Source organism: Salvelinus namaycush, chromosome 21, assembly GCF_016432855.1.
Source record: "Salvelinus namaycush isolate Seneca chromosome 21, SaNama_1.0, whole genome shotgun sequence".
NCBI lineage: Eukaryota > Metazoa > Chordata > Actinopteri > Salmoniformes > Salmonidae > Salvelinus > Salvelinus namaycush.
Window position 1 is genome coordinate 42930547 of NC_052327.1, and position 26860 is coordinate 42957406.

Here is a 26860-nt window from a genome sequence, read left to right on the forward strand (position 1 = left end):
ATTATTGCAGCTCAATAGGTGTAACTTTTGTTGACAATTTCAATACCTTTTGGAAACAAAAAGGAGGATTTATAAGGAGGATGGGATCCACCCAAATCATTTGGGATCCTGGATCCTTTCACAGCACTATAAGGCTGCGTTGAGACAATGACTTATCAATGACCCAAGCCCAGCTCAGTTAATCTCTACCATTGTGCCGCTGAGTTGTCATAATGCTTCAGAAAATGTACATTACACCAGGTGTGTTGGTAGACACAAAATAAGTAACCTAATTAACTGCCCTGAATGCCTCTACTGATTCTACAGCTATTGTATGCAGTAATTCTGTGCCTATGAACCAGAGTTATACTGTTAGCACTGAGCCGGTGGGCCCTAAGAGCAAGTCCACTGTGAGCAGCTCACCCTGCTCTAACATAAAGAACATGAGCACATCTACTGCTGCTACGTTTCCCAGTAAAGCAATGAAAGCAAGTAAGCATCCCAGAAGAAAAGTTGTGCACAAATTGGTTTACATCCCTATTAGTGAGCATTTTATTCTTTATAGTCCATCCACCTGACAGGTGTGGAATATCAAGAAGCTAATTAACAACACAATACCACAGATGTCTCAAGTTTTGAAGGAGCGTGCAATTTGCATGCTGACTGTAGGAATATCCACCAGAGCTGTTGCCAGAGAATTGAATGTTCATTTGTCTACCATAAACTGTGTTTAGGAGTATTTCAGTCTGTAATAAAGTCCTATTGCAGGGGAAAACTAATTCTGATTGGCTGGGCCTGGCTCCCCAGTGAGTGGGCCAGGCTACCAAGTGGGTGGGCCTATGCCTTCCCATGCCCCTGCCCAGTCATGTGAAATCCATAGCTTAACTTCAAGAGGTTAAGGCCTAATTCATTTATTTCAATTGACTAATTTCTTTATATGAACTGTAACTCAGAAAAACCTTTGAAATTGTTACATGTTGCGTTTATATTTTTATTCAGTATACATTCCGTTCTAAGAACATGAAGAAAACGTTCCATAAAAAAACACAAGAAAACTTTAGTAATGTTCAGAAAATGTCCCAAGAATGTTATTTAAAAACATATAGCATCAACAGAACTCTCTCTATCCTCTATCTTGTTAAGTGTGTTCAGGTGTGTTGGCCGCATCCACTAATTGGCCACTCTTAATGAGTGCTTGTTTCCTTTGAAATGGGGTCTGTTTGAATAGACTGTAATGAACTGTTTTGTATGCGTAAAAAAACATGGCAAGTTAGCTCCAGCCTGGTGGCGCATCCCTAATTCCATGGATAGAGAACAAACAATCATAAGTTCAAATCTCACTGATGCCGTGTCACAATAAAAAAAAACTGTTTGCATCATTAATGCCTAAGCAAATACATTTCAATGCGTCTTACTGTATCTGTGCTTGGAGTTGAAAAAAAGTTAAATAAGCTAGCAGTGTTATTAAAAGTCTAATTGAAACATTCAATAAGGTATAATTTTTACTTCTATTATCAGAACCAATGTGACACCAAAAACATACTTCCAAGGTTCCAAATGTGCTAGCTGGGGACCTTGTAGAGAACTCTTGTCCTTCCACCCAGATTCATGTTATTCATTCCCATTCTCTGTGCAAAGGGGAATTGGTGGTTATAGACAAATTGGACACAAGGTCTTGGTAGAGAATGTATTCATGGTCTTTTTCCCTTCCTTTCTGTCCAGTGGGGAGTGTTTGCCTGTAATTGCTTATTATAGGTCCTTCAGCAGCATTGGCCCTCCATGTGTTTTTTGTCTATTCGTGGTGTGCTGCTGTGTATTTTTAGCAGTCGTTCTGGGAGATATTGTTTTTGAAGAGCCCTGCACTGTTCAGGGTAGTTGAGATGAGAGGAGTGTTTTTGGTCATGAATCCTAACTGCTCTCTTCTCTCTCTCTCTTTTTGTCTGTCTCTCTTTCACTTCCACTCTCTCTCTCCGTGTCTCTCTCTTTCTCTGTGTCTCTCTCTTTTTCTGTATGTCTCGCTCATCTAGACATGGAACACGGTGTGCTGGGGAGGTTGCTGCAGCCGCCAACAACAATGTATGTGGGGTGGGAGTGGCATACAACACCAAAATTGGAGGTGAGTGAGGCATGCTGGAATTGAAGGAGGCTTTGCCAATGGCCAACAATGATTGGTTGTCTTGGGTCTACTGTCAGTTGAACCGGAGTCATGTTCAGTAGAACATGACTTGCTATCCGTCACTTCTGAATATTTACCAACTTTTGTCTCTCATCTTTCGTCAAAGACAAGTACTCTAATCAGTCTAATGGATTCTTTCAAGCCACTTTCTGGCCCTTACCAACTTGTGTCCCTAAGCACTCTGTCAAAGACAAGCAGCCAGCCAACAAGACTCAGTGGAGCCCTGAGAGCAGTCCCCAGCAGTCCCCTCCACAGATGTTAGCCATAACTCTCCTACTCCTAGTCTTCATTAGCATGCATCTCCTGCTCTAACAGCTCATTGGCTCCTGCTCCACACATATATTATTCCTCTGACAATCTGCCCATGTCCCAGGATTACACAATTGTTAATAAACAACACAGTTTGCTGTGTGCCTCGTTCCCCATCGGGTGTGTGTCTCCACACACACACCCACACACACCAACACTCATCTCCCACGGCTCACAGCTTTTAGATAGTGTGTGCGTCTGCAGGGCCTGGTTGTCTAGACTAGAGTGTGTATTTGTCTTTTTGTGGTTTATCATCAGTTTCAGTGATGCAGCAGATAACCTGGGGTTAGTTAGTCAGGTACAGTAGTAGGCTTATTTTACGATGGCTAATTTCTTGCGTTCTGCTCCCATTACTGTTCAGAGCACTGTTCTGAGGCGGCCCACATCAAAGCTGCAGACAGGGCCAGTTCAGGTACTATGATAAAAGATGGGCCGGTTTGTTTCTCTCAGGTCACAGACGCTGTTGGAGGCACCATTAACTCTCCCACACTCATTCGTCAGAAGGAATGTTGTGTTGTTTTTGTGTTTTTTGTGAGTTGTCTGTCTGTTGTCTTACCGGGTGGTTTCTTGAAGGAGAAGGTCTTGACTCTTGTTTTAATGGCCAAAGTGTGTATGTATGTGTGCGTGTGTGTGTGTGTGTGTGTGTGTGTGTGTGTGTGTGTGTGTGTGTGTGTGTGTGTGTGTGTGTGTGTGTGTGTGTCTGAGAGAACAATTGCTCATCACGTCTGGCAGTGTGACAGGCTCATAAGCCCTTTGTCTCCCCAGTCAGTCTGTGTTTGTCAGTATGACAGCCAGACACACAAGGCTTTGTTTCCCAACTGCATCATGTTTATAACTCCTAGGGAGTGAATGTTGTTTACAATAAGGGTTACATGGAGAAAATCTGATCTCTCTGAAATGAAAATGGATGACCCTCCTTTCAGCAAAATATGTTTGACCTAAACCCTCCCTGAGCACTTGAAAACAAACAAGTGACCCTCCCCTATACCCAAAATAATAATTAAAACAAAGTGGATAGCAGTTTACCCTCACTTTTTGGACAGACCAGAGCCTTAGAAATGCAGTTTTAGAAACTGTTCTTCGTCCTGTAAGTATTACATGGCAATGCAGGAATTTTGATAGCTCACAGGGCTGCGGGCCAGAAGGTTGTGGGTTCGCAGACAACCGTGGACAAGAGTCGGGGTGGAAAGATCTCCTATATAGTAAAAGCATAAAATTAATCTATCATCGTATTTGCAGGTCCGATGAAAAAATAGCCTTTATAAAAATGTCATGCAATTTTACGTAATTTTACATATTAGTGGAATCTTTTTTTTATATCACACAAATTACCAAAATTACAGGCTAAGAATGAACAGCGAGATAGGAGAATGTGTTAATCTCATATTTCTCCAATGCCAAATCCGTGTGTCTTGTTTGCAACAAAACTGTCTCTGTTTGCAAATAATTCAATCTGAGACGTCATTTCCACCCATGACAGAGTAGGCCTACCAACACAGAAACATTTAAGCATTAACTGCTGGCTACTCTTCTTCCGTGGCTTCACCCAATGAGAGAAAGTTACAAGTGATTCCCTAAAGCTGTCTGGGTTTAAACATCTTCTATTTTTGCAGAAAGTGAATAGCTTAATCAATTGATAGTGACAGAATTAGATTACGTCCCAAGCAAAGTAAGACTCTGAATGTCAAAGAAACGAAACAATGATATACCCATATGCATTGGAGTCACGTCTTTCCTGGGTATTTTGCAGCTTGTTTCTAGCATAAAGCATTGTGGACCAGCGTTGTTATATATCACTTTATATAATCGGATTTGTTCAATTTTAAGAAGGACATTCAACAAGCACAGCACTTACACAAATTACTGATGATTGGCTGAGAGAAATTTTCTTCAAAATCTGAAGCTAACAAGGGGTAGGCCTGAGCTTTTTGCCATTTTCTTTAATAAAAGGTAGGCCTATGGCATACCCTCTCAAACCACCCTCAATTTGAGTCCTGGTTTTAACTTAACAGCCCTTCACTGACACAGAGGTAGGCTTTTTAAAGAGTGCATGGTGGGTGGTTGAATTGACCCGAAAAATCTATGTATATAGCAGCCTATGACCTAATTTTGTCTGTCAAACAGGTAGGCCTACCTCTTATTTCTTAAATAGGAAGAAATAGTCTCCACGACAAAGCCCTCTTGTTCTTAATGAAGTCTAACTAAAATAAAGACGGTTTAAATTAATTATGCCTACTCGGATTTGCCTACTTTCAGCACCATGAGCTGTCCATTACCGATTGATTGTGCCGTGGCGGCTGCTTCAAGGTTCAGCACCACAAAGTAAGTTACTCGAATCTGGCTAATTGTGAGGTCAATAACTGTGATAAATACATCATGGGCAAGAATTATATTATTTTTATAAAAATCTATGATATGGTCCCCCCTTTTTTTCCCCCCCTTTGATGTTGGGCGATAAGGCCTGGCTCGCAGTCGGTGTTCCAATTCATTCCAAAGGTGTTCGATGAGGTTGAGGTCAGGAATATGTGCTCGCCAGTAGAGTTCTTCCACAAACCATTTCTGTATGGACATCACTTTGTGCACGGGACCTCACTTTGTGCACAGGGGCATTGTCATTATGAAACAGGAAAGAGCCTTCTGCAAACTGTTGCCACAAAGTTGGAAGCACAGAATCGTTAAGATTTCCCTTCAATGGAACTAAGGGGTCTAGCACAAACTATGAAAAACAGCCCCAGACCATTATTCCTCCTCCACCAAACTTTACGTTGGCACTATGCATTGGGGCAGGTATCATTCTCCTGCTATCTGCCAAACCCAGATTTGTCCATCGGACTGCCAGATGGTGAAGCGTGATTCATCACTCCAGAGAACGCGTTTCCACTGCTCCAGAGTCCAATGGTGGCAAGCTTTACACCCCTCCAGCCGACGATTGTCGGAGATCTTAGGCTTGTGTGCGGCTGCTCGGTCATGGAAACCCATTTTATGGAGCTCCAGACGAACAGTTATTGTGCTGAATTTGCTTCCAGAGGCAGTTTGGAACCCGGTAGTGAGTGTTGAAACCAAGGACAGACGATTTTTACACGCTATGCGCTTCAGCACTTGGTGGTCCTGATCTGTGAGCTTGTGTGGCCTACCACTTCGTGGCTGAGCCATTGTTGCTCGTAGACATTTCCACTTCACAATAACAGCACTTACAGTTGACCGGGGCAGCTCTAGCAGGGCAGAAATTTGACCGAACTGACTTGCTGGAAAGGTGGCATCCTATGATGGTGACACGTTGAAAGTCACTGAGCTCTTCAGTAAGGCCATTCTACTGCCAATGTTTGTCTATCTGTCTCGATTTTATACATGTGTCAGCAATGGGTGTGGCTGAAACAGCTGAATCCATTCATTTGAAGGGTGTCCACATACTTTTGTATATATAGTGTTTCAAAGTTGGCCTCCGGTCCTCTTTCTCATCTTCATGCTCTCCTTCTCAAACTGAACAGAACATAGCCTATAGGCTTGTCTGTGCTTAAGATTTTGGACTAGGCCTAATCAAAAATAATTTTTCGGAAGAAACCTTTGACTCTCCTCCTGAACTGCCACCGTAGCCCTACACAGCACAGCAAAACATCTTTGATCAGCAAGAGCAGAGGAGGCCGGGGCTCAGGGTTGGCATATCCATTGCAGTGTGTAATGCAGCCTAGTTTTATTTACACCATCCCAGCAGCTATTTTAGAAATATAATTTTGCTCTGTGCTTCTCCGAGCATGCACTTCGTAGGCTATAGTCAATAGGCTATGGATCATTTTATAGAGACCACATTAAATAGCCTATAGGCGCAATTGATATTGCGTGCCCAGCGGTGAATCAGAGATGAGGGGCGGCATCAGGCAGACATCGATATATAGCCTAATAAACAACTAATTCTAAAACACTGAGAAATATTGACACGACATGACCCTCCCCTGGACTAGATTTAAAAAATACTAAACTCTCCCCTTGACTGAAATTGAAAAATCATAACCCTCCCACATTTTCCTCCAGGTAACCATTCTGTACATTTTGATCCGTTCCCTGCTACTTCTCCTCTCATGATGTCTCTCTCTCTGTCACCTTCACCTTTTTCTCCCTTTCTGTCTCACCCTGCCTGTATTATTTAGTTTATTTCCCCTCTTATTTCACCCCCCACTCTTTCTATCTCTCCATCTGTGTACTGACCTTGTGTGTGTGTGTGTGTGTGTGTGTGTGTGTGTGTGTGTGTGTGTGTGTGTGTGTGTGTGTGTGTGTGTGTGTGTGTGTGTGTGTGTGTGTGTGTGTGTGTGTGTGTGTGTGTGTGTGTGTGTGTGTGTGTGTGTGTGTGCGTGCGTGTTCAGGTGTGCGTATGCTGGACGGGGAGGTGACAGACATGGTGGAGGCCCACTCCCTCAGCCTGAACTCACAGCACATCCACATCTACAGCGCCAGCTGGGGCCCAGAGGATGATGGGAAGACGGTAGATGGCCCCGCCAAGCTAGCCAAGGAGGCCTTCCTCCGAGGAGTCACTGAGGTCAGTCATTACTGGAGCAAACATGGTTCATGATACATACCTACCAGATGTTGTTTCAAAGAAGCACACATAGAAAGGATAGGATAGGATCAACTGTATTGTCCCAGAGGGGAAACTAGTCTTGGACTCACCGTACTGCTGTATCAAATTCTACGTTATACACACATACTCACAAATTATCTTAGAAGATGATTAAGTTTTCCATTATGATATCCAGTATAAAGTGTTTCTAAAGTAAAACTCTGACAAGTGATGCAACCGCCATACTTGATCTAGAGCGTGTTCTGGCCTGGAGCACCAGCAGGAATTACTGTCATGTCACGCCAGAACTGTAACTATCTTATTTGATGGGTTTACTGAGAGTCTATGTTATTGGCTTAGCAGAGAGCACGCTGTAGACCTGACATGATAGTCACACCTGGTACTCCAGGCCAGAACACCCAATACAATATTCATGTCATACACATCATACACATCTCGTAGAATCACATACAATCCCCTCGCCTAGTTTCTTCCCCTGCCCTCTGAGTCCGAGCAGGCCCATTGGGTTTGATGGAGTGAGCCCCAGATGGATTGGACAAATCATCTGAGGTTAACGAGACCATTCCTCATGTGTCAGCATGGGACATTAACAGAAACCCATTAATACAATGGTGGAATGACAAATGGGAGAGAAGAAATGGGAGAGAAATTGCTGACGCATAGTCGGATTTAGACAGGAGTGGAATAGAGCAGGGGTTCTCAAAGTGGGGTCCGTGGCCAGAAATCAAAATATATATAACAAATCTTTAATGAATATTACTAACAACAACATATTAACACATTTTGGCCAAGGGATCTGTGGAATAACTTTAGAGGTTGTAAAACAATACAATGTAATATTATTAATCTACAATTTATGTTCTTAACTCTGGGCAACATGGGTCTGGGATGCTCACAGGGATATTGGTATTCACAGTAGTTTACCAATTATAAATATTTCAACTCAATACTTCTTGTATTCCCCATTTTTTTAACCTCTACCGCTTCTCTCTCCCGGATCCGGGATCCTCCTCATCAAAAAAGCTGACTAGCATAGCTTAGCCTAACGCGACAGGGATATCATATAATATAATTTCATGAAATCACAAGTCCAATACAGCAAATGAAAGATAAACATCTTGTGAATCCAGCCATCATTTCCGATTTTTAAAATGTTTTACAGCGAAAACACAATATATATTTATATTAGCTCACCACAATAGCCAAACACACAACGCCATGTTTTCACCATGTTTCCACCGCAAAGGTAGCTTTCACAAAACCCACAAATAGAGATAAAATTAATCACTAACCTTTGAAAACGTCATCAGATGACAGTCTTATAACATCATGTTATACAATACATTTATGTTTTGTTCGAAAATGTGCATATTTAGAGATATAAATCATAGTTTTACATTGCAGCCACCATCACAAATAGCACCGAAACAGCCAGAATAATTACAGAGAGCAACGTGAAATACATAAATACTCATCATAAAACATTTATGAAAAATACATGTTGTACAGCAAATGAGAGATAAACATCTTGTGAATCCAGCCAATATTTCCGATTTTTTAAGTGTTTTACAGCAAAAACACAATATATATTTATATTAGCTCACCACAATAGCCAAACACACAACGCCATTTATTCACCGCCAAAATAGCTTTCACAAAACCCACAAATAGAGATAAAATTAATCACTAAACTTTGAACAACTTCATCAGATGACAGTCTTATAACATCATGTTATACAATACATTTATGTTTTGTTCGAAAATGTGCATATTTAGAGGTACAAATCATGGTTTTACATTGTGAATACGTAGCCACAATGCACCAAATTGTCTGGAGATATTTTGGACAGTCACCTAATCTAACCAAAAAACTCATCATAAACTTTACTAAAAAATACATGTTGTACAGCAAATGAAAGATACACTGGTTCTTAATGCAACCGCTGTGTTAGATTTTTAAAAATAACTTTAGTACAACATACAGCATGCAATATTGTGAGACAGCGCCCTACAATTCTCCGCCTTGTTGGAGCCAACATATTCCACAAAAACACGAAATAACATCATAAATATTCTCTTACCTTTGTTGATCTTCCATCAGAATGTTGTGCAAGGAGTCCTAGTTCCAGAATAAATCGTTGTTTTGTTTTAGAATGTCCATTTCTTCTGTCGAATTAGCAACTTTGGCTAGCCATGTGGAGGGCACATGTCCAAGAAATCTTTGCGCCTGGAACGAAAAATTCCAAAATTCCCAATAAACGTCGAATAAACTGGTCAAACTCGGTTGAAAATCCTACTTTATGATGTTCTTCTCATATGTATCCAATAAAATCAGAGCCGGAGCATTTCGTCGTGTATACCTAACGCTTTTCAGAAGACAATGTCAGGTTCCCTGGTGCGCAGTTGAATACTGACAAAAGAGCGGACCTGTCACTCCAAAAGCTCTCATTCGGTCTCACATCAAGCTAGACACCCCATTCAACATTCTACTGCCTGTTGACATCTAGTGGAAGGCGTATGAAGTGCATACAGATCCATAAATATAAGCCAGTTGAATAGGCAGGCCCTGACACAGAGCCCCATTTTCAGAATTTTCACTTCCTGTTTGGAAGTTTGCTGCCAAATTAGTTCTGTTTTACTCACAGATATAATTCAAACAGTTTTAGAAACTTCAGAGTGTTTTCTATCCAATAGTAATAATAATATGCATATTGTATGATCTAGAACAGAGTACGAGGCCGTTTAATTTGGGCACGATTTTTTCCCAAAGTGAAAACAGCGCCCCCTATTAAGAAGAAGTTTTAATGCACTGTAATTTAAGCTTTCTTTCTACCTCATGGCAAAATGTGTGGAATTGCAGGAAATTAGCTTGAAGACTGCAAAATGTTCCTTCCAGGGCCTGAGACTTGGTTCGTCCGGCCATGCACTTGCCAAAGTTATAGAAGAACTCCTTGTATGCTATTTTTATCTCACTCAAGTTGTGAGTCCCTGATGAATTTGCTATCCCAAAAGGTTTGAGAACCCCTGGAATAGCGAATAGCCATCTTTGTAAAAATGTGGGAGAGGGAGTTTTAATGGAAGACATATGATTCATATAGCATAAATCTCATATCTAACACTAGTTTAATGGCAGGTTGACGCTTATTGTTATGAGTCTTAGATTGGCCAGCTGCAAAGCCATACTTTGCTATATTGTAAAAATTCATGGGGAAAAAGTGTACTTTTTGTTGCTAATTTGAAGTTATGGTTAGACATTAGGGTTAGCAGTGTGGTTAAGGTCAGGTTTTGAATTTGTGGTTGTGCCAGCTAGTGACCACTCTGCAGAGCTGCCTCCAGTACAATTTGATGAAAAACGCTAACATGCAGGATAATAGAGTGATGGAAAGACAATAAATGCCTACAGCAAAACAGGACATTATTAGTTTTACTGAAAGAATTCCCGGAAAGATTAGGAATACCTGTTGATTTAGTCCTTAAGAAAACAAGCAATGCATCAGTGGTGAGAATAAAATAGGGATTGTGAGGGCTGTTGGCCTTTTAAATGCCCATCCAGCGGTGAGCAGGACAGTCCCACGGAGTCATGCTGGGGCAAACCCTCCACAGAGGACAGGGATTAGGAAATAACATTCTCACAGCACTACTTTAAATCCATAAAGACTGTGGCTGCGTTTCCTAAGCAGTGTCGTGTGTGTGTGCATGTGCTTGTGTGAGATATGATTTGTTTTGTTCATGTCGCTGGCACTCCCACCCCCACCTCCACTGCTTCTCATCTCAGTCTCAGCTGGAATTGAGGCACAATGCAGTGTGAGGTAGAGTGTGTGCCTATCTAGCCCCTCTATCCCTCCCTTCATCTCGCTCTCTCCCCTGCTCTTTTATGCAACCTCTTTCACATTTTCAATCAATCCCTCTATTTCTCCATATCTGTCCAACTGTGCCACTCTGCTCATATCCTTTTAATTATTGAATGTTGTCTTTCTCCACTTCATTTTCTCTCTCTCTATCTCCTTTCTCTCTCCCTCTCCCTCCAAATGATATCTTCTCCTCAGTATACCTCCTCTCATATTTGGTTATGAAAAGAAAAAAAGCTTCAAAGTGTATCTTTATTGAGATATGCTTACCGCCTGTTGTGATGGAAAGGCCCAATTAATCTGTTTCATTTAGTTGTGACTAATGGTATCTTTATGGAGATGAAAGATGGAGAAGAGGTGGATATAAGTGTATTCAGTAGATAATATTATACTGTATCATGATGCTGCTCCTCCCAGTACAATGATGCCCTCATGTATCTGTCTAACAAATCACAGTCAACTAACTGTATATTCAGTAATAAAGTGATTATTTTTATTAACTGGCTTTTCCACAGCAGTAAATAGCCTGCCATTGTTTATGAATTACAGTGCATTCGGAAAGTATTCAGGCCCCTAGAATTTTTCCACATTTTATTTCATTTCAGCCTTATTCTAAAATTGAATAAATTACACACAGTAACCTACAATGACAAATCAAAAACAGGTTATTAGAAATGTTTGCAAATTTATTACAAAATAAAAAACAGAATTACCTTAGGTAGCGGCAGGTAGCCTGCGTTGGACTAGTAACCGAAAGGTTGCAAGATCAAATCCCCGGGCTGACAAGGTAAAAATCTGTCGATCTGCTCGTGAACAAGGCAGTTAACCCACTGTTCCTAGGCCGTCATTGAAAATAAGAATTTGTTCTTAGCTGACTTGCCTAGTAAAATAAATACAACTTACATATGTATTCATTAGCAAAAACCAAGCCATGTGGTTGAAGGAATTGTCTGTAGAGCTCCGAGACAGGATTGTGTCGAGGCAGAGATCTGGGGATGGGTACTAAAACATTCTTCAGCATTGAAGGTACCCAAAAACACAGTGGCTTCATCATGCTTGAAGTTTGGAACCACCAAGACTCTTCCTAGAGCCCGGCCAAACTGAGCAAACGGGGGAGAAGGGCCTTGGTCAGGGAGGTGACCAAGACCCCGATGGTCACTGACAGAGCTCCAGAGTTCCTCTGTGGAGATGGGAGAACCTTCCAGAAGGACACCCATCTCCAGCACTCCACCAATCAGTCCACTCCTCAGTAAAAGGCACATGACAAGCGTCACGTCTGAAGGAAACCTGACACCATCCCTACGGTGAAGCATCGTGGTGGCAGCATCATGCTGTGGGGATTTTTTTCAGCGGCAGGGACTGTGAGACTAGTCAGGATCGAGGGAAAGATGAATGGAGCAAAGTACAGAGAGATCCTTGATGAAAACCTGCTCCAGAGCACTCAGGACCTCAGACTGGGGCGAAGGTTCACCTTCCAACAGGACAGCACACAAGACAACGCAGGAGTGGCTTCGGGACAAGTCTCTGGATATCCTTGAGCCAGCCAGAGCCAGGACTTGAACCAGATCCAAAATCTCTGGAGAGACCTGTAAATAGCTGTGCAGCGAAGCTCCCCATCCAACCTGACAGAGCTTGAGAGGATCTGGAGAGAAGAATGGGAGAAACTCCCCAAATACAGGTGTGCCAAGCTTGTAGCGTCATACCCAAGAAGACTCGAGACTGTAATCACTGCCAAAGGTACTTCAACAAAGTACTGAGTAAAGGGTCTGAATACTTATGTAAATGTAATATTTCAGTTTTACATTTTTTTATACATTTGCAAAATTTTCAAAAAAACTGTTTTTGCCTTGTCGTTATGTAGTATTGTGTGTAGATTGATGGGGGGGGGACAATTTAATACATTTTAGAGTAATGCTGTAATGTCACAAAATTTAGAAAAAGTCAAGGGGTCTTAATACTTTCCAAATGCACTGTATGCCAGCAGCAGTACAGTGTTTGTCAGTAGAAATACAATAACATACAGTATCATAGGGAGGGAAGGGATGTCAAGGCTTTTACGGAATGGGGGAAAAGATTCTTGTCTGGTGCAATATTTCATACTATCAGTCTCAAACGGAAACTCACACAAATGCATCCACGCATGCACACACACACACAAAAACTCCATCTCTATCCATCTCTCCACATACACACACTTGAATGTGTGGGTGTGCTATCTATGCCTGTGTGTACTGTATGTTTGTCTAAATATGTGTATGTGTGTTATCTGTGCTTGTGTGTGTTCTAGAAGCCTGTTTGTCATCCTTGCCTATATGTGTACATTTCCAGGGCCGAGGCGGGCTGGGCTCCATCTTTGTGTGGGCATCGGGGAATGGTGGTCGTGAGAAGGACAGCTGTAACTGTGATGGTTACACCAACAGCATCTACACCCTATCCATCAGCAGCACCACCCAGTACGGCATGGTACCCTGGTACAGCGAGGCCTGCTCCTCCACCCTCGCCACCACCTTCAGCTCTGGAAACCCCAACGAGAAACAGATAGTGAGTAATAATAATAACAATTTGATGGGTGCTTTGCATATCCGAACTCCTCCTGAGACACCCCGATAAACACACACACACACAGACCTACCTTCACCATGTTCTTCAGCTGTCACGCTCGTCGTAATGAGTAGACCAAGGCGCAGCGTGCGTAGAGTTCCACATAATTTTTATAAACCGAAACTCACTGAACAAAAACAACAGACAACCAAACCAAACCAAACCAAACCAAACCAAACCAAACCAAACCAAACCAAACCAAACGTGACGCTACTGTTCTGCACTCAGGCAACTAAATGTAGACAAGATCCCACAAACACAAATGAGGAAATGGCTACCTAAATATGATCCCCAATCAGAGACAACAATAAACAGCTGTCTCTGATTGGGAACCATATCAGTCCAACGTAGACATACAAAAAACCTAGATGACCCACCTTAGTCACTATCACGCCCCAACCAACATAGAGAATAAACAGCTTACTATGGTCAGGACGTGACATCAGCTTTGGCAGCCACAACAAGAAACAGATAGTAAGTACCACTGATACACACACACACATACACACTCCCACCTTCACACCTACACTCGTCACATATTTTCAGCTCCGGAAACCCCATTGAGAAACAGATCGTGAGGCATCATTAGCAATCCCTCGAGATCCAGGAGGATCTCTTCATCACACACAACAAAGCACAAAAGCACAACATAAAACAGTCTCCTAATAATTTGGAATAATGATCCACCCACACACCCACAGTAACGGCAACCTTAACCAGAAACCTTTAGCAAGTACCTCTGATACACAAACACATACACACATGCACACACCTCTAGAATCACTAAAACCCACATCAGAGGAAACCTCATAGAAACAGATTGACACTGACACACAAACACACTCATACCTACAGCAGAGTAAACCTCCACATGAAACAGACATTGATTCATACCAAGCTAATGGCCTAAACTCACCGAAGGCAAGCATGTATATTATTTATTTTAGAATGCATTGTTTAGAATTATAATGACCCAACCCGAAGCAGGGCGGGAGGGCGGGTTGTCCGCTTTGATGCCTCGCTCAATTAGAGCGTGTCTCTATTTTTGCGTTTTATCGCTGCCACTGTAGTCACACAAAACAATAGAAATCATGTTATCATTCACTTTCTTTCAAGCTCATTTGAATTGGAAGAGGTAGTTAAGGTTTGAGGCTTTAGCATACATGCTAAATTAGACCAATTCATCCACTTATCAAATCTAATTTTATTGGTCACATACACATGTTTAGCAGATGTCATTGCGGGTGTAGCGAAATGCTTATGGAAACACAACATCACTATCAGCAAAGATAATTGGAGATATGGACTATCCTACTAGCATACAGTCACTGCTCTGCCTGTCCCGTCCTTTCCACCCGCCTCGCTCTGCTTGCTACGCCCACCCGCTTCTGGTGAGTTTTTAGCTTAATAGTGACTAATATACTGACAAACAGTCCAATATAGGGACCACAACTAACTTAAACAGTCCTGCAACTAAACGCTTTCTCCACTTTCCTCCCAAACACACCAGAGGGCTGCTGCAGGTGAATGAACATACACCTCTCAGTCTGGCTGTGTCACTGTGTCACTCTGAGGTGATTAACTCTGCCTCTGACAAGTGACACAACACTCTAAACTACGCTCTGTCCCCCTTTTTTCCTCCTCTCCTCTCTCACAACTTTCCTTCCATTTTCCTCTTTTCCACCACCTTTTCGTTCCTCCTAGGACGACACTCCATTTAGTATAATATGTTACGTTTCGTATGGTTACGTAAAACAAACTTAAGCTAAAGGCAAAAAAAAAGTAGGGTGGTTGGGAGGGCGTATAAAGAGAATGTCTAGCAACCATGGTTGCTCGGGGTGGACAGGTGGGTGTATAAAGCGAACATCTAGCAACCCAAAGGTTGCAAGTTCAAATCTCATCATGCATAACTTTAGCATTACTACTTTTTAGGTACTTTTTCATGTTTCTATTTTTTTATTTTTTTATTTATTAACCTATTCATTCGGGGAACACATATCTTTTTGTTTTTTTTACAGCTTTTCTGCTACATATACATACATTTTACATACATGATACTTTTATATACAACAATCACATAACAATAATACATTACCGAACATCAGCTCTTTAATGCCACCCCTCAGCCACACTCAGCCCATCCCACCTATCACCATAGACCACCCTCGTTTGGTTTCCATGTGCCATATATTTTTCAAATGTGCTGTGATGTTTTACATACATTCTGAACCTTTCTAATCGTATAGTATCCACAGATTGTGAACTAAAGATGAAAACCTTTTCTACAAGTATTATTATATAAAATCACCTAACACTGCTATTTGTAAAGTAAATTTTAAGTGGATGTTGTGATTTTTTAACCATTCCTGAACCTGTGACCAGAAACAAGGTACATAGGGGCAATACCAGAATAAATGATCTGTAACGGCAGCCTTCCCTCTCTTCACTATAAGAGAGGGTGAAACAGGGATCGGACCAACACGCAGCGTAGCCAGTGCTCAACATGTTTAATTACACAAAAACAGTGAACACTTACAACGAACAAAATAACAAAATGTGGCAAACCGAAACAGTCCTATCTGTGACGTGACATGACGTGACATGATCTAGTGATTCTGTCTCTTCGCAGCAAAATATACAGAGATGAGACTGTTGTATGCCCCATATATATAGCATCCTGTTGGTGGCAAGAATGTTGTATAATAATTTAGATTGAAAAACTCAAGTGTCGAATCAAGTGTTGCTTTTTTGTATCAGTTCATTAACCATGTGCCATGGAATCGGTACATCGAAAATCTCTTCCCATTTATTTTGCCACCTGTATGGTGCAGCTGTCAACATTTTTTGTCCTCAAATTAAACTGGTATATTTTTATATTTATGCCAATTATTTTCATACAATTTGTATCTTTAATATATGGCAGACAAACAAGTTCCCTACCTTCTTCCACTTGCATCCTCCATTTTTGTGGTAATGCTGCAATCAATAGGTTCTAAGTCTGGATTGAGCAAACATTCCCATATATTTCCGATAGCTGCATATGTGACATAACGCCATCGTTTCTATTGATAATATCATTAATAAATATAATAAAATGTTCACACACAAAAATCAAAAAAGGATGTTTTATTATTAATCAGTATATTTGAGTTTAACCATAATATTTGTTCTCTCTTTTCTGGAGGATAAAACTGAAATTGTAACCAGCTTTGTATGGCTTGTTTAAGAAAGGGCGATACTTTAAACAAAATTAAATTTTCAATTAGTCAGAAATGAGAAGTCGTAGTCTGTATAAAGGCAAAAAGGCCAGTTTTGAACAAAGTATGAGCCTTTCTTAATAATCTACTGGAGAACCATTTTGGGTTTAAGTATAACGTATGTATGAGTGAAGCTTTTAGTGAGTGAGATGTTTAAATTTTTAATATTTAATAATTTTTCCCCCCCAAACTGGTATTCATTATATAAATAGGCACATTTAATTTTGTCTGGCTTAGCATTCCAAATTAAATGAAATATATTTGCTCATATGATTTAAAAAACGCATTGTCTGGAGTTGGCATCGTCAGTAAACTGTGATAGGACCAAAGAGTTAATCAAGGTGATTTATCCATAAATAGACAAGTGTCTACCTCTCCATGGTTGCAGAATCTTATTTATTTTTGCTAACTTTCTATTGAAATTGATTGTGATAAGTTCATTTATATTTTTTGAGATATGAATACCAAGTATGTCTACTTCACCATCCGCCCATTTTATTAGTAAACTACAAGGTAGTGTAAACACTGTGTCTTTTAGCGATCCAATACGTAATATGGTACACTTGTCATGATTAGGTTTTTGTCGAGAGAGGCTAGAAAAGTGATCAAGATCTTCAATGAGACTGTGCAGGGATCCAGATTGTGGATTTAAGAAAAAACTTGAGTCATCGTCATACATTGACACTTTTGTTCTTATCTCCTGGATTTTTAACCCCTTGATGTTCTTGTTGAATCTAATTTTAATAGCTAGCATTTCAATGGCCATAATAAATAGATAGGGAGACAACCTTGTTTTACTCCTCTTAAAAGCTCAATACTTTCTGAGAAGTAACCATTATTTACTATTTTACACCTGGGGTTGCTGTACGATTGTATAAGAGATTCACCAAAATTAAAATACTCCAGGCATTTATATATAAATTCTAGTCGTACTTTATCAAATGCCTTTTCAAAATCTGCTATGAAGACCAGGCCTGGTATCTTTGATGTTTCAACTACTTAGCATGTTAGCTAACCCTTCCACTAACCTTAACCATTTTAGCTAACCCTAACCTTAACCCTTTTAGCTAACCCTAACTTTAACCCTTTGACCTAACTCCTAAACTTAACCGTAACCCCAACTCCTAGCCTATCTAACTAGTTAACGTTAGCCACCTAGCTATAATTCATAACATATCATATGTTTTGCAAATTCGTAACATATTTTGTAATATATCATACGAAATGGGTGATGGACATCCACAAATGAATACAACCATACAAAACTTGAGCGTCTGAGATTTACTTACAGAATAATACGAAATGCTCTGAGACCAGATTGCCTAGGCAGAAGTCACCCAATGACAAAATCCTTACTTGAGATCCACATACTCAAACTTCTTTTGCATAGATAAATAAAGCATTTACACGAGTTGTTTAACTTGCATGCAAATCAGATAGTTTCTGTGGGATCTCTATATAACTGATGTTGTTTCCTCTCATCTCTCTCTCTTCTCCTAGGTGACTACAGACCTGAGACAGAAGTGTACAGACTCCCACACGGGGACGTCAGCCTCAGCCCCCCTGGCTGCTGGGATCATCGCACTGGCTCTGGAAGCCAAGTGAGTTATCTCTGTTACACTCTAATATCTCCGTTAACCTGCCGTCTCTCACACTAGAATATCTCTGTTAAACTGTCATCTCTCTCTCTACAACATCTCTATTCAATTCGTCTCTCAATAGAATATAGTCTCTCAATATCATAAGACAACCAACCGGAAAAGAGTAGTGTGTGGTGGAAGGTGAGCATGGCCAGCCAGTGATCAGCTCTGTAGACTAAACTCTTAAAAAAAAAGATGCTAAGTACAACCATATAGGATTCTTCGGTTAGTCCCCATAGGGAACCCTTTTTGGTGCTAGTTAGAATCCTTTGCAGATTGTAGAGTCTAGAGCCCAACTAATATGGGATTTCTGAGTCCGATAATGATACCGATTTTAGGGAGGCAAAAGTAACCAATTATTGATATATAGATAGTCAAATCTATCTATGGTAGTGGATAAGAAAGCAAAAGTGTAGGTTTTTTAACAAAATATTAAAATTAACATTATTTAACAACATTTGATTTGTAGTTTACATGATAACCACCAAAAAGCAACTATATCCTCTATAAATACAAAACAATTGTTCAGTTTACCTTCTTAGGTTTGTGAAGATGTATCTATCTATGGCTGTGGATAAGAATGCAGAAGTGTTTGTGCTGAAGCACCACAAGCACACTAATAAACAAGGGGCTGAATGAATTAAACTTTGTCTCAAAGTAAATCTGAAACTGCACTGTTCACAAGTTCACAAACTTTGCTGTGAAATGCAGTAACATGCAGTTCGTCATGTCACCACTAGATGTGGTGACATTTGTGACATTTGTGACATTTGTCAATGTGTATTGAGTATATTCACTACAGTGCTTTACAACAGTCAAAGGTCATGTAAAGAAACACTTTATGGCAACCTTGCAATGAGAGGGGTCATCACTAGTTACCACAGCCACAAAGTCAGAAGGCCCGCCTACTTGAACAATGAGATGAGGGAGTGTGATGACACGTATGCTAGCTTGTGGTTCGTGGGAAATGACCAATCAGATGAGGGAGTGTGATGACGCCTATGCAGAGAGACGAGAGACATGCATTTATTTTATGTAGTGATCCATCCATCAATGATTTGGTTATTTATTTGCTATAATAAAACTAACCATTCTAAATGCAAAGTGGTAATCGGATGTCTTATTCAAACTCAGCTTGCGAGCTTATCATGATGTTTGCCCTTACTCATAGTTACTTGTCTTAACCCAAAATAGGTTTACTCCAATAGCTGCATTGTTTTTAAAATGGCATGTAGACAAACAAATTGACACATCTTGAATTTTGATTTTATTTTCAAAATCCACAATTTGAACATACAGAGTTTCACAGAAATTTCCATTTGACTTTGGGATAATTTAACTTCTTCTGGCTGCAGGGGGAGTATTGAGTAGCCAGATAAAAGGTGCCCATTTCAAACGGCCTCGTACTCAATTCTTGCTCGTACAATATGCATATTATTATTACTATTGGATAGAAAACACTCTCTAGTTTCTAAAACCGTTTGAATTATATCTGTGAGTCAAACAGAACTCATTTGGCACAAACTTCCTGACCAGGAAGTGGAAAGTCTGAAATCGAGGCTCTGTTCTTCTTCCTGCCTATAAATGGGCATGATACGTAAGAGTATACGTGCACTTCATAGACCTTCCCCTGGATGTCAAGAGGCTGTGAGAGAAGAAATTTAGTGTTTATCTTGGTCTGAAGTGGAATACAAGCTCTTTGTATGACGTGTCCCTCATTTCCGGTACTCTGGAGAGCGCGAGGTGGACAGTGGGATTGCCTTCTGTTTAGCTGCCGTTATAGGCGACTACTATCTCCGGCTTTGATTTTATTTGATACATGTGACCATATCATCGTAAAGTATGTTTTTTCAATATAGTTTAATCAGATTATTGAAATTTTTTCGGGAGTTTTGCCGTGTTCCGTTCTCTGACTTTGTTGACGATGGAGAGATCCGTGCCACTTGGCTAGTGTGCTTGCTAAATCAAGAGGGAAAGTTGCCGTTCTAAATCCAAACAACGATTGTTCTGGACAAAGGACACCTTGTCCAACATTCTGATGGAAGATCAGCAAAAGTAAGAAACATTTTATGATGCTATTTCATATATCTGTCGTAGATGTGAACTAGTCGTCGGCGCCCAAGTGTTTCTGGCTATTGTGGTAAGCTAATATAACGCTATATTCTGTTTTCGCTGTAAAACACTTAATAAATCGGAAATATTGGCTGGAATCACAAGATGCCTGTCTTTCATTTGCTGTACACTATGTATTTTTCAGAAATGTTTTATGATGAGTAATTAGGTATTTGACGTTGGTGTCTGTAATTATTATGGCTGCTTTCGGTGCAATTTCTGATTGTAGCTGCAATGTAAACTATGATTTATACCTGAAATATGCACATTTTTCAAACAAAACATAGATTTATTGTATAACATGTTATAAGACTGTCATCTGATGAAGTTGTTTCTTGGTTAGTTTGGTTGGTTCTTGGTTAGTTAGGTTGGCTTTGTGCATGCTACCTGTGCTGTGAAAAATGTCTGTCCTTTTTTGTATTTGGTGGTGAGCTAACATAAATATACGTGCTGTTTTCGCTGTAAAACATTTTAAAAATCGGACATGTTGGCTGGATTCACAAGATGTGTACCTTTCATATGCTGTATTGGACTTGTTAATGTGTGAAAGTTAAATATTTTTAAAATATATATTTTGAATTTCGCGCCCTGCACTTGAGCTGGCTGTTGTCATAAGTGTACCGACGTCGGGCTTGCAACCAGAAGAAGTTGAAATGAAAACTTCAACCTTGTTACTTTATTTGGCACTTAGGCACTTTATTTAACTTAACATACCCTTGCAGTCCGCCAGTTTGCATCTCTGTACATAGGCATGGTCTTCAAGCTATGGAAGATGGCAAAACATTGTATAATAATAATAATAATAATTATTATTATTATTGATTTGCACTTTTCTAGACACTTTTCTAGACTCTTTAGAGTGTAAGGGGAAACTCACCACCCTTACTCCACTTACATACTAAAAAAAAAAAAATAATATTGGCCCATCCACCCTCTACAGAGGACAAAAGTAACAGTTTTACATTTTTGTTTTCTACAAATATTTTGTTACACATTATTCATACAGTTTACATGCTTTTTTACGGTCATTCAACTTGTAATTACAAGTTGGACGCTCTGGCATCTTTCTAGAGCTCTGACTTTCTGACCTGAAGATCACTGACGTCATGATTTGACCTCGTTTTTTCCCCAAATTTCTAGTTGTCTTGAAAGCACCAATACTCTTGCAATGCCATGGGTGCCATGTGATCTTTAGTGACCACAGAGTTGTGACCATAAATTGGAACACCAATTTAAAGCCCCATCTTCTTCAAGTACTTAACACTTAAACATCATTCAAATGCAATGAATGTTGTAAAAGTGTTTGGTATAAATTATAGTGATTTGTCTTTGAAGTTACTGGCTTGTTCTTGTTCATTTCAGCAACATATTTTTCTTTGGCTTTTGATTTTCTGTCTTTCCCTGGTGGCATTCATACATCTTTGTGCCCACAACTTGAAAGTGAACACCATTGAATGGGAGACTTTTACACTCCCAACTGAGTTTTTTTCCTGACAAAGGTTGTGTATCTATTGAAGGTAAAAAATATGATACAGGTCATTCAGAAATGATTCAAACCCCTTGACTTTTTCTACATTTTGATTTGTTACAGCCTGAATTTCAAATAGACTGACCTGACATTTTTTGTTACTGGCCTACACACAATACCCCATAATGTAAAAGTGGAAATGTTATATTTTTCAGAATTTTTACAAATTAATAAAACATTACAAGCTGAAATGTCTTTAGTCAATAAGTATTCAACCTCTTTGTTATGACAAGCCTTAATACGTTCAGGAGTAAAAATTTGCTTAACAAGTCACATAATAAGTTCATGGAGCCACTCTGTGTGCAATAATAGTGATTTTAACATGATTTCTGAATGACTACCTCATCTCTGTACCACACATACAATTACAGTGCATTCGGAAATTATTCAGACCCATTGACTTTTTCAACATTTTGTTAAGTTACAGCCTTATTCTAAAATGGATTAAATAGTTTTTTTCCTCATCAATCTACACACAATACGCCATAATGACAAAGCAAAAACAGTTTTATTTATTTTTTGCTAATTGATAAAAAAACACTGAAATATCACATTTACATAAGTATTCAGACCCTTTGCTCAGTACTTTGTTGAAGCACCTTTGGCAGCGATTATAGCCTCGAGTCTTCTTGGGTATGACGCTACAAGCTTGGCACACCTGTATTTGAGGAGTTTCTCCCATTCTTCTCTACAGCTCCTCTCAAGCTTTGTCAGGTTGGATGGGGAGCGTCGCTGCACAGCTATTTTCAGGTCTCTCCAGAGATGTTGGATCGGGTTTAAGTCCGGGTACTGGCTGGGCCACTCAAGGACATTCAGAGACTTGTCCCGAAGTCACTCCTGCGTTGTCTTTGCTGTGTGCTTAGGGTCTGAGGTCTGAGGTCCTGAGCGCTCTGGAATAGGTTTTGATCAAGGATCTCTCTGTACTTTGTTCCGTTACTCTTTCCCTCGGTCATGACTAGTCTCCCATTCCCTGCCGCTGAAAGACACAGCATGATGCTGCCACCACCATGCATCACCATAGGGATGGTGCCAGGTTTCCTCCAGACTAGGGCTGTGGTGGTCACAAAATTTCATCAGCCGGGGATTGTCAAGCAAATAACTGTCGATCTCACGGTGATTGACCATTAATTATCATAAACACATTTAACACCTCCTGGCTTCCACACATTCCACACATTTTAAAAAGTATAATAAATCCATGTAATATAGCCTACACCTTCACAATGAATCCATTATTTATTTTAGACAGGTCTAAAGAAGCATGATATGAAGAAAATGTAGTCTATTTCAGAAGAAAAGAATAGCATACTCTGAGTTGTCCTTATGTTAGGTTCTGATGTGGCTGTGCCAAATGGCTGTGGGCTACACTAGTTCAGTTAGCAGACAAGATTTGTTTATAATTCTGTGGCATTATTTTATAGTATGAAGAATACAATTGAACAAAGCTGAATAAAATATAAATATTTTCTCCAAACGATTTGAGGGAGTGCGGCTATTCTGCGTAAAGTTGTTAACAAAGAAGTAGGTACTTCTATATGCTTAATTTAGAGTTATTAATGTAACTCTAGTTGTTCTACAAATGTTGGGCTATATGTTTTGATTTATAATACATTGTAAGGCTGCAAGATGAGACTCTAATGCTGATTTGAAAAAAGTTGCTTGAAAGGCATGAGCTCTGCTTTTTTTGCGCAGGTTGTACACACTCTAATACTCTCTCATTCACAATTTGACAAGCACTTGATAATGCCTCGAATTTCACGGCAGCATCCCCTTTGTGGCCATAATGCACCCTAAAAAAATCCTGCCTTTTGCGCCCCGGAGTGCTGCGTTGTGCCCAGAATGTGCTGCGCAATCCGAAGCGTCTCTCACTCACATGGCTCTCCATCACATGATCGGGTCTTTCTCACAGGATACAAGTTAAGACAGACACATCCGCGACGCAACTGCGAGCGTCCTTATCCAATTCTGAGGTGCATATTGAAGATATTGGATGAACTGTCCACATTTACTTTATGTCAGCCAACAAGATGTGTAGGCCTAACGAACAGCAAAAGCACTAGCCTATGTCAATCTACTATTTCCCATAGTACAAAAGTCAACCTATTCTATTCTGTGCAATAAATAAATATTCCAAACAGTCTGCGACAGTTGTGGGATGCAATAGAACGTAAATTAATACAACCACTAGCATTTAAAAAAACATGTTTTATGCAAAGTGGCTAACGCAACAGATCAGAACGTTTTGCTTAAAATGTTGATAAACTATTAGGCTATTTTTTCACATTATAAGCGCAGCAATGCGCAGATGGTAGTAGGCTATAAGCGTGAATGCTCCATTAGCGGAAAACACCATTATCAAAAGTGACCACAAATGCAATTATGCATGTAGTACAAAAAAAAAAAAAAAAAAGTATGAATGTATGTACTTGTAAGTCGCTCTGGATAAGAGCGTCTGCTAAATGACTTAAATGTAATGTAAATGTAAATGTAATGCTTTTATTATAAAGGTGCATTTTTATGACGAAAATGATCTTCCCCAAATGTGAAACTCAAACGCTGCTTATATACACTACCGTTCAAATGTTTGGGGTCACTTAGAAATGTCCTTGTTTTTGAAAGGAAAGCATATTTTTTGTCCATTAAAATAACATCAAATTGATCATAAATGCAGTGTAGACATTGTTAATGTTGTTCTGGCTCAAAATGGCCAGAAACAAAGAACTTGCTTCTGAAACTTGTCAGTCTATTCTTGTTCTGAGAAATGAAGGCTATTCCATGTTAGAAATTGCCAAGAAACTGAAGCTCTCGTACAACGCTGTGTACTACACCCTTCACAGAACAGCGCAAACTGTCTCTAACCAGAATAGAAAGAGGAGTGGGAGGCCCCGGTGCACAACTGAGCAAGAGGACAAGTACATTAGAGTGTCTAGTTTGAGAAATAGACGCCTCACAAGTCCTCAACTGGCAGCTTCATTAAATAGTACCCACAAAACACCAGTCTCAAAGTCAAGGCGACTCCGGGAGGTGACTCCGAGATGCTGGCCTTCTAGGCAGAGTTCCTTTGTCCAGTGTCTGTGTTCTTTTGCCCATCTTCATCCTTTCTTTTTATTGGCCAGTCTGAGATATGGCTTTTTCTTTGCAACTCGGCCTATAAGGCCATCATCCCGGAGTTGCCTCTTCACTGTTGCGCAACATTGAAGTGTTTGATTAGATTTTCAAAAACATTCGCATTGATGTCAGAGTGATTAGAGGGCCAATAGAGTGCTGAGTACCAGGCAGTTAGCAACTTTGGTAGGCTACTAATGACCAGCAGCATCAGAGCTTGGAGAAGCATGATTACCGTGACTAAACGGTCATGTGTAATTTGACTGCCTTCATGACTCGTGACCGCTGGTGTGGCGGTAATATGGTCACCGCAACAGCCCTACTCCAGACGTGCTTGGCATTCAGGCCAAAGAGTTTCATCAGACCAGAAAATCTTGTTTCTAATGGTCTGAGAGTCCTTTAGGTGCCTTTTGGCAAACTCCAATTGAGCTGTCATGTGCCTTTTACTGAGGAGTGGCTTCCATCTGGCCACTCTACCATAAAGGCCTGATTGGTGGAGTACTACAGAGATGGTTGTCATTCAGGAAGGTTCTCCCATCTCCACAGAGGAACTCTGGAGCTCTGTCAGAGTGACCATCGGGTTCTTGGTCACCACCCTGACCAAGGCCCTTCAGCCCTGATTGCTCAGTTTGGCCGGGCTGCCAGCTCTAGGAAGAGTCTTGGTAGTTCCAAACTTCTTCCATTTAAGAATGATGGAGGCCACTGTGTTTTTAGGGACCTTCAATGCTGCAGAAATGTTTTGGTACCCTTCCCCAGATCTGTGCCTCGACACAATCCTGTCTCGGAGCTCTAAGGACAATTCCTTCGACCCCATGGCTTGGTTTTTGCTCTGACATGCACTGTCAACTGTGGGACCTTATATAGACTGGTGTGTGCCTTTCCAAATCATGTCCAATCAATTTAATTTATCACAGGTGGACTCCAATCAAGTTGTAGAAACATCTGAAGGATGATCAATGGAAACAGGATGCACCTGAGCTCAATTTTGAGTCTCATAGCAAAGGGTCTGAATACTTTTGTAAATACGGTAATTTCTTCTTTTTTTATGTATACATTTGCTAGCATTTCTAAAAACCTATTTTTCCTTTGACATTATTGGGTATTGTGTGTAGATTGATGAGGAAAACATTTATTTAATCAATTTTAGAATACAGCTGTAAGGTAACACAATGTGGAAAAGGTCAAGGGGTCTGAATACTTTCCATATGCACTGTGTCTGTAAAGTCTCTCAGTCGAGCAGTGCATTTCAAACACAGATTCAACCACAAAGACCTAAATAGGGCACCTATTGGTAGATGGGTCAAAATACAAAAGCAGGCATTGAATATCCCTTTGACCATGGTGAAGTTATTCATTACGCTTTGGATGGTGAATGGAGTAACTACATGCGTCCTTCCTAACTCAGCCGCCGGAGAGGAAGGAAACCGCTCAGGGATTTCACCATGAGGCCAATGGTGACTTTAAAACAGTGAATGGAGTTTAATGGCTGTGGTAGGAGAAAACTGAGGATGGATCAACAACATTGTAGTTACTCCACAATACTAACCTAATTGACAGAGTGAAAGAAGGAAGCCTGTACAGAATAAAAATATTCCAAAACATCCATCCTGTTTGCAACAAGGCATTAAAATAATAATGCAAAAAATATGGCAAAGCAATTCACATTTTGTCCTGAATACAAAGTGCTGTGTTTGGGGCAAATCCAATGCAACACATTACTGAGTAACAATCT

At 40.3% G+C, this 26860-nt stretch overlaps 1 protein-coding gene across 3 annotated transcripts in view; it reads left to right on the forward strand.

Moving 5' to 3' along the window:
• furinb (furin (paired basic amino acid cleaving enzyme) b) overlaps positions 1 to 26860 on the forward strand; it is a 222386-nt gene that overhangs the window by 179809 nt on the left and 15717 nt on the right. For all 3 annotated transcript variants that reach the window (XM_039017713.1, XM_039017714.1, XM_039017715.1), the window contains exons 6-9: positions 2007 to 2095; positions 6823 to 6995; positions 13214 to 13426; positions 18244 to 18344. In XM_039017713.1, coding sequence (XP_038873641.1) covers positions 2007 to 2095; positions 6823 to 6995; positions 13214 to 13426; positions 18244 to 18344 — 576 coding nt within the window. The remainder of the gene's footprint in view (positions 1 to 2006; positions 2096 to 6822; positions 6996 to 13213; positions 13427 to 18243; positions 18345 to 26860) is intronic.